At 43.5% G+C, this 9650-nt stretch overlaps 1 protein-coding gene across 1 annotated transcript in view; it reads right to left on the bottom strand.

Moving 5' to 3' along the window:
- Window positions 1-53: 53 nt before the first annotated feature.
- LOC117539299 (receptor tyrosine-protein kinase erbB-4) overlaps window positions 54-9650 on the bottom strand; it is a 24918-nt gene continuing 15321 nt past the window's right edge. Inside the window, exons 4-8 of the mRNA XM_034205410.1 lie at window positions 9318-9393; window positions 9053-9199; window positions 1950-2047; window positions 1612-1782; window positions 54-179 (exon numbers count right to left, since the gene is read on the bottom strand). Coding sequence (XP_034061301.1) covers window positions 54-179; window positions 1612-1782; window positions 1950-2047; window positions 9053-9199; window positions 9318-9393 — 618 coding nt within the window. The remainder of the gene's footprint in view (window positions 180-1611; window positions 1783-1949; window positions 2048-9052; window positions 9200-9317; window positions 9394-9650) is intronic.

The raw sequence follows: 9650 nt of genomic DNA on the forward strand, positions 1-9650 counted from the left end.
TCTGACCCCCACTGTCCTCTCCCTGGCTCAGGCTCTTCTTATGCAGGCTGCCGTTACAGCGCTGGTCCTCCAGGGCCGGATCCGGTCCACCTGTTGCTTCCTGGTTCATGGCGGCTTGGGCCCCTGGCCACAGAGCCCTCTGCAGGGATTGGACCCCCCGTCTCGATAGCCAAATTGTTCTGTGGCAAAAATGGGTTGCAGATAGAGAAGATAAATACTGTTATCTTTGTTCTGCTTCCAATCTTTTGGTGATAAAAGAGCAGTTAAAAAAATCAACTCAAGATGTCTAAGGTTCAATTGAATCACAACAAATACACCAAAAAGTTGGAGTGAGTTTAAGCCAGCTGGATGCCACCTGCGGCAAAGGAAGTGAGACTTTTAACCCGTGCAGCTGCCTGTTGAAGGGAACATTCTCCAACAAAGTTCTGCAAATGTAGTCATCAGCCTTAAGGGACTGCAAGGGCAGCCAGGCGGAAGCTTGCATACAAACACTCTGAACCTCAAAAAAGAACAAAAAAACCCACAAGACAATACAAAACATGAACATGTGAAGCAAAGGGCTTCTTGTGTTGCTGTGCTGGATCGCCGCAGGCTGTTAACCCAGGCCTTCTCCTCGCCACTCTTGCAACTGCTAGCGCTACAGCAGCAATTACAGGAAGCAGAGCTACAAAACACAACAGAGGAAAACAAGAAACGTCCCGAGGTTATAACCGTGCACTTACTCCCACTGTCTGCCCTCCATTGCAATCAACTTCCCCCACCTCCAAACTTCTCTGTTCATCCCTTCTTCAAAGCCAGTCATTATCTGCTCCTCTTTTCAAGTATGAGCGTGAGATCAAATCAGCCCAGATTAGATAAGCGTCTGTATCGGACTGCGGCAGCGCAACCTGAATAACTAACTTCCTGTGGCAAAGTCAGCCAGCCGATGGATTTTAACAATGGCTTACATTCCCTCTGTGGGCATGTAAGTGCTTTTGACTGCCTAATCAAAAGAGTTCCAATTCAAGATAGGGATGTTGACCTTGAATTGCAAACCTTGGAAGGATTACTTTGCGTGTTTCTTTCGGGTGTGTTCGTCAGGGAACAAAGTCCCGCCGGCAAACTGCTAGGTCACAGGGGTAAAGGTGCATAAGATGCAGAGCCTTGGGCCCGGCGGCACACGTGCACGCCGCAGAGCAAACACCCGAGCCTGCGCTCATTATCTATTAGTAAATGGCGGTGGCATTTTAAGAGAGCTTCTGCTATTTGCTACTGCAGCTTTGGAGTAATGAAACCTGGGGCCTGGTGAGCTAGCGTGTAAAGAGCCCAGGTTTAAGCCACACACCGCTGGGTTGGAAATGATGGAGGTGGGCCATTAGTGGAGGAAAATGATCAGTGTATTCAAAGTTCTTAACCACCTTGACCACGTATGGAGGACAGTGAGTTGGGGTTGTTTTCAAAGAGAAAGAAAAATAAGTTATGCTTGATGTTAAATCAGAACACACAAGGTTTTGTTAGGATATGTGGTGTGTTATCATATTAAACTGTTTAAAACTGGTTGAACAAACTGAAAAAAATATTTGTTTAGGGTGACGAAAATGTTGCAATTGACATATATATTGGTGTGCTTACTCTGTTTGAGTCGACGCGAGGCCTGGTTGTGTATGACGGAGGAGGCATGTTGAAGCCTTGAGGCACCAGATACTCGTCGGCATCCATCAGGTCGTTCAGGTCCTCTTCATCCAGAAGGCTCTGGAAGAACTTGCTGTCATTGGGGCTGGGGAGCTTCATGCGGTCATCCCCCTGAAAAGTAGAAAAGTGAAACCATGTAAGCGACAACATCAGATTCTATATTGCACAAAAAAGCACCACAAAATGTCTCAGAAGATCGAAATATGTTCATTCTGATATTACTACTGTCCCTTTAAAAGCCTTTTGTATTGAGTGCTCTGACAGTGAGGTAAACCCACCTGGATGACAAGGTATCGCTGGGGGTCCCGAGCCATTCTGCAGAACTCAGCAGCCAGCTCCTTGAACTTGGGCCTGCTGTCTGCGTCAATCATCCAGCCTGAGGGAGAGAAAGACACTTATTTAGCAGTGGAAGACATACATGATTTGCATATGGACTAAAAAATATATATGATCTGGTAGAAACACCACAATGCTGACACAAAAAGGGGAAAGGTCGCCACTTGGCTGAATGATGGGATGGTTTACTTTAGTTTTTGTCATTTTAAGACGGTTTAATGCAAGAATGTTACTTTTTGGTAGAAATGCAGCTTGCATTTTTAGTCCTGTAACTGCATTTCATCTGTGTCCCAAAATGACCCTGCCACACAGTATCAGTATTTGTCGATACAAAATTGAAAATGATGGTTAACTGCCGTTAATTGTCCGGTAGAAAATACAAAAAACAGTGGAGGAGCAAGCATGATGTTTACCTAAACAAACTTTTAAGTGCCTTGCTTAAGGGCAACTTAGAGGTAGTTATTAAACTAGACTAGTAAAGTGTTTCTCATTTTGATCTCCAGCCTACTTTGTCTCCCACAGCCGCAGTAAACACAGCAAAGCGCTGCAGGTGGAGAGAGGCCAGGTGGTGTCTCGGCTCAGATTGGGCAGTAAAGCAACCTGAGTTTCTGATTTACATATTATACAACAGTGATGGCTGAAGTGGGGTCTGGCAGCCTCTAGCAACCCGACATGGAGGTATCATATCTCACCAGCAAGATAGAATTGCTTCATTTTTCTATATTTGACTGGTAACCACAGTGAGAGGATACAATAATTCATCCCAAGCTAAAATGTATGCGGTGAAAAGGATGTTTTGATCTTATATTAAGTTCTCCTCAAATGAATCGCAGACCTTCACTGTTGTCATTCCACCTGCCCGTCTGCACTTGGTTAATCTGCTTTCCGCTTGCCCCCCCCCCCACGCAGGCACATTACCTTAAATGAGGTGCAATTACTCCGGCAATCAAACTCTATTTCATCTTTATTGGGGTGGCGCTGAGGCGGCGGGACACGCAGTGTGGCAGCGCAACAAATCACAAACACGGCTCTCAGTCAACATGTAATTAGAATTAATGCGGCCAATTGTTTCCGTTTGGCTCTGCGTCAGGTCCCCCGCCTGACCCTCCTGCTGGTCTGACTCACTGGCTATTTCTGACCACTGTTAATATAAGTTACAAGTGAAAGTAGCAATACTGAAGTCTACAAATACTATGTTAGGGCTGCAGGATAGCTCAGTGGTTAAAGCTGACAGCCCGTTTCACCTCTGTATCTCTCATAAAGGCACTCTCTTGCCCAAAAAGTATCAACATATATTTTTAAAGTTGCAATTAAAAGGCAAGCAATCAAAATGTTACCTTAGTAAAAGTACAACATAATTGGGAACAGGTAAAAGTGGTCACAGTGTATTATATAGGTCAGTGGTTCTCAACCTTTTTACACCAAGTACCACCTGAGAAAATAATTGGCTCTCCAAGTACCACCATATGACCAATGTTAAAGGGGACATATCATGCTATATTTGAACAATATATTGTAGGGCCATACCTATATGAAGTATATAAATATAGTTTTTTTTTTCAAAATACCAAACAGATCCTGCATTTTAGCCATGCCTCATTTCGCACTATTTGCTCTTTCCAGCCCTGTTTTTTAGGGGGCTGATTCTGTGAGCTGCTGCTGACCACGCCCCCCTGCAGGAGAGGGGAGTGTGCTTTGAGCTCAGCTGCTGGGCTGTCAGAAGAGGGGGAGAAAAAGAGATCTCCGTTCTCCGTGTTTTATTCTTATAGAAGTAAGAAGAGAAGTAATGGGGCAGAAACCCTCCTTTTTACGCAGCGGTCCAGACATAGACATCAAACGGCGACACATATTCAGTTGCCAGTTTCCTTTGGCATTAGGGCAGGGGATATCTAGATACTTTCCAAGGTTTGACATAATGAATTGATGCTACTTTTAAAGCAGCAACGATGTTTTCAAATCTGTAATCAAAAAGCTCCTCAAAAACACTATCGAAGCAGTTCCTGGCCGTTGCTACGTTAGTTCAAACAGTAACAACGGACTATTTTTCTTAGCGGATGCATGTCAATTTAAATCAATACATACAACTATTTTTTAAATCAATAAAATCATTTTCTAAATCCATAAAAGCATTTAAATTAATATTGGGAGTCATATCGTTACTTCGTTGAGAATGTGGCCATGTAATAAGCGGGATAATGTGCAGCGACTTGGTCATTATGGGAAAATAACACCTTCATGCTGATCTAGATCCCTCCGCTCCTGATCAGCCTGTCGGTGTTCTTTTCCCATAATGACCGCGTCGCTGCACATTATCCCTTACATATGAGTATATCGAGTCATTATTCATTTGTTATTAAAAGCAGGAGGCGCAACCGCTTGCCTCGGGAGGGAGAAAAAGAGCCACAGCGGAGAATAAACAGAAGGGCCACCATGCACGGGAAGTCTTCTTCGCTGCTTTTGTGGCAGACTACAGCGCCACTTACAGGCCTGGCACATGTACTACAAAGCGTCTCCAGCGCTTTCGAGCAGCAATGGCCGGCCGTGGCCCAACCTCTCATTCCCCTGATAGGTGGAGAATTGACCACTAAGCGGAGCACACCTTTTGTGACGTAGAAAATAAGTCAAATCTGGATCAGTCCTGGTATCAGATCCGTTACAGACCCTTTTTTTTTAGATTTGGGTAAGAGGAAAAGAGAGAGGGTTGTGTTTTTCTGACACTTGGTGAGTTCCCTGACACACCGGGGACACATATTCATGTATAAAAGACGTACAAGAGTGCATTTTGCATGATAGGTCCCCTTAAAATACAGTTCTAATGCACAGTTCATGCAGGACTCGGAGGCAAATGTATTCATAATAACATTATCTATTGTCAGCCACAGCTGAAACATCACACACAACCACACACACACACCACACACACACACACACACACACACACACACACACACACACACACACACACAACACACACACCACACACACACACCCACACACACACACACACACACACACACAGCACACACACACACACACACACACACACACACACACACACACCCACACACACACACACACCACAGCAACACACACACACACACACACACACACACACATCACACACACACACATTTATAATATAAATAACAAAATAATAACTTATTCTCACACAACCAAATTACAACTGTACACACATTTCATTTCCTATGTCAAAGTTTGAATGTAGGCAACAACCTACATTGTAACAGAAAATTCCTATTGGGAATTCAGTTCCACAATAATAATGAAGCCTCCAGGAGCAGATGAGCCTAAGGGCTAATAGCTCATCTTCAGTCTGCTGTTTGCTATTGCCATTTCTGTGGTGGCAAAGCAAAAAAGAAAAGAAAAAAGATAACAATTACAGAATTAAGTGTGTGCTTTTTCAAGCGTTTGACCTCGGTCACAGCCTTCTCTCCATTCTTTGCACAAATGCCTTCTTCCTGAGTCACTTCTCTCCTCCATCACAGTGGCTGTGCATATCACTTTTGCGTTGCTTGCGGAGCCTGCGCTTGTGCTCGGTTGATGACTGTCCTCCATAATAATAACATTCACTTGTTCACTTTCGCTGGTAACATTCTCCTCTGTACCCCCTCCCACCCTGGACACAAACTGTTCAGCCCCCTCCCCTCTGGCAGGAGGCTGCGCTCCATCGGGACCAGGACCTCTCGCCACCTGAACAGTTTCTTCCCTCCGCTGGCGGCCTCTTAAACAAGGCCCGCCCCCCACTGACACTTTACCTCTGCCACATCTCTATATGCATTACATGAATGCACACAATGTTTCATACTCCTTTCTGCACATATTCTTATTTCACATTTCATAGTTATTCTAAAATTCATTCATAGCATTCTATTTCCATGTAAATTACTGCTTTATTTATTTGTATTGCTATTTAACTGTATTTTATTACGGTGTAAAAATATTTTTTTAGATATTATGCGCCGTGACAATCAAGTCAAATTCCTAGTAGGTGCGAACCTACTTGACAATAAACCTGTTTCTGATTCTAATTCTTCTGAATACCTCCCGTTTTGAGCCACGTTTTTAACATCATTCAGCTTTCTTCTTTCTTTAGCTTACTTGCAAACGTTCGCTAATCGTTCGTGGGTAGTATGGTCGTCATTAGCAACGCTAATACGCTTTAAATTTGTTTCTAAATCTAAAAACAACAATAGCCAATTAGAACTTAAACCACAGTTTCAATTACTCAAGCTTATTTTCATTCGTTGTAGTATTTTGATAGTATGATTTATTTTTGTATTAATGTTATTCAATCAAGCCTCAAACTGATGGCACTTGTCCCTATAGTCTGTTTTAAATGGAAGTTGTCTGAGATCCTTACCACCAGCTGCTCTTGCAGTAATAAATAGTGTACCTTTCTTACTGTCCTAAATGTGCACAATGGAGTGACTGCTTTTCGTCTTTTGTTTACTTAGTTGTGTTTTCTGTATTTTTTACGTCTGTGTTATGTGTAAGAACCGTTGCTGCCTTCTTGGCCAGGTCAGCGTTGTAAATGAGATGTTGTCTCAATGTTTTCATCTGGTTAAATAAAGTGTAAAAAGAAAAGAAAAAAAAAGAAAACGCGTACCACAGGTTGAGAACCACATACTGTAAAGAAACTTGTAATTAAGTGGTTAAATAAATGTGGTTGAGTATAAAGTAAGTAGCAGAAAATGAAAATGCTCAGGTAATGTAAAGTGCAAGTACCTAAACAAAATGTACTTAACCACAATACTTACGTAAATTCCCTTTAAATAATTTCACCTATGTGTACGTGCTTTTAAATATGAACCTGTATAGAAGTGGGTAAAAATGACAGCGAAAGGAAAATGATTGATATCAGCTACCAGGCTTGAATATTACAAATAAATCAGGAACACGTGGGAGCCCTAAAGCATGTTAAGTTAAGGGAATCCCTGTAACCTCAGCATTTGAATCATAATTGTTCAGACATTTAACATAGCACATACAATTTATTCTCCTCTTGTGGGAGGAATGAGTTGGCGTTGTTATTAGGGTAAATGGCTGTAGGGCCTGCTTCTGTGCTGTCAAAAGCCATTGGCATGACTGTTTCCATTTGGAAAAAGAAAAATTGGATATTATGACATTTCGGAAAGGATTAACATTTTTCCGTCAGGGGAATAGGCTTTGATATGGATCTCCAAGCGGGATCGCATCGATGTCTTTCAACACATTTGGCATTTTCTAATGCTCCAGCAGAATTTAAAAGTTTCATTTCAATTTCAAGTAGAACAGATACAAGATGTGTCCAATTAAAATAACTTAAAAACAAGGGAAAACAAGTCATAAAGTTGATGTGTGGCCATTTTTACGTCGACCAGCAGTAGACAGGAAGTGACTGAAATAATCTACCCCACCAAAGTTGGGTTCAGTGTGGAGGAAACGGAGAGCCAAGCAGCCGATAGCTGGCAGATCCAATAGCATGGATTGGCACGCACGCCTGGAGCGTTTCCTGGAAATATGGGAGGGGTGGATCCCTCTGCAGCCATGTTTACCAGAACCAGAATCCAGCCAGGGGAAGATGGGAGAATTTGTGACGGATGAATACAAAGTGGGTTTTTGGATGAGTTCGGGGGCTACGGCTGGGGGGGAGGTGCAGTCGTCCAGATGGAGGATGACACCGACAAAGATGTTGCAGACCATAAAGCAGCCAGTTTTCCGAATTGTTTCCTCCTCTCTCCTCTTTACATACCCGCTTCCCTTCCAATGGGAGCCCCAGAGCTCAGATAACCAGATGCATATTAAAAAATATTAACCCTACAACTCATCGGTGACACCTCAAAGCTGTGTTGGAGCGGTGGATAAACATGATTTAAAAATAAGATTATGTCCGCCACAAAACTCATTGAGTTAGAGTGTTGTTCGGAAACATTGCCTTTAACCCTTTAAAGCATCTATGCCAGCGGTTTTCAAAGTGTGAGGCGCGCCTCCCTGGTGGGGGCGCCAGAGAGATTCAGGGGAGGCGCAGCTTGAGAAAAAACATTACGAGAAAAAGACGAGTAAAGTGTCACCTGCACATTTTGGCTGTCTGTGGAGACAGAGTTCCCCCACCTCGACAAAAAGGCTGTAAAAGTGCTTATTCCCTTCACCTCCACCCAGGGGCGGACTGGCCATCTCTGTGTTCTGGAGAATCACAGAACGGCCGGCTCGGTTCGCTGACGGCCGGCACCGCCCTTTATTTTTTATGTTTTTAAACGGCATCATTTAAGTTACGCTGACAGGCAAGGTCCGTTCAGCAGGCCGTTTCCACGCAGCGAGGCCCCCCCCCCTCCGTTGACAGTTCACTAGCGTGCTCCACCAATTTGTGTGGGCTGGACTGGGTGAGATTCCAGGGCTGATTTTTAGTCCCAGTCCGCCCCTGCCTCCATCTACCTGTGTGAGTGCGGGTTTTCTGCATTGACTCAAAAGCTAGTGCCGGTCAAGGCTGCAGCCAGAGGAGGATCTGCATTTATTCCTGTCTACATTGCATCCCCGCATTATCAGCCTGTCCGCATCAAAGACACAGACTCATTGTTCCCACTAAAGTAGGGGTGAGTGTGATAAGGAGGCAAAGTTGAGGTTCAGTGTGTTGCCGGGAGCATATAAGGATGTATCCACGATGTTGAAAATGTAAAAACTATTTTTTTTAAAAACATAAAGATAACAAGGTTTAAAAAAGTATTGTTTAATTATTTAAGGAGGTGACGCTACTCAGCCAATCAAATCGGTGCAGTCAGTGAGTCAGCACGATAGATTCAACCACACACACAGAGACGAGATAAGAGGAGAGTAATTTCAAACGCGTGCTCAAAAGAGAGAAAAGTAGCAATGTCCACTATTTTCAACCCTCAAAATTGATAGTTGATAGAGTGTCTCTCCTTGAAGAATAGTACCATGTTCTTTCTTACAGTGAGATAAATTAAAAGATTGTCGTATCGCATGAACCATATTTGCATCTTGTTTGTGAGTGTCTGTATGTGTTATTATGTAGTGTGCGTTTCCTCACATTTCACCATGACCATGTAGACATCTATGGTGCAAATTGGCGGCTGCGGCAGACGCTCCCCTTTCTCCAGGATGTCGGGGATTTCTCTCGTGGGGATGCCGTCGTACGGTTTGCCCCCGAATGTCATCAGCTCCCAGATGGTCACTCCTGGAGGACGTCGGGGAAAGGAAACAGGAAACAAGAAAGATGGAGAAACGATATTAGAAGAAAGAAAAAGGGGCAAAATGGAAATGAAGAAAACGATGACACAACAAGGAGGACCCACCATAACTCCACACGTCACTCTGATGGGTGAACTTCCTGTAGTGGATGCATTCCAGAGCCATCCATTTAATGGGCATCTGAGGAGAGAAATACGGACACAAACATTTTAATATTGAAAAAGACAGAAAATCACATCTGACAATCTTCCATTATTTCCAATATTCGGCTCAACAGCTGACCTATCTTTTAATCCAGCGTTTGTGAGATATCGGAAAATCGACAAGCATATTTTGCTGTGATTGATTCGCTCCAGTCCAACCCTGGGATCATCATAGTGGGCGTACTTTTTTTGCATTGGCCTCACATTATCTCCACGATGTGGGAAATAGTAATA

This window comes from Gymnodraco acuticeps, unplaced genomic scaffold, assembly GCF_902827175.1.
Source record: "Gymnodraco acuticeps unplaced genomic scaffold, fGymAcu1.1, whole genome shotgun sequence".
Lineage (NCBI taxonomy): Eukaryota > Metazoa > Chordata > Actinopteri > Perciformes > Bathydraconidae > Gymnodraco > Gymnodraco acuticeps.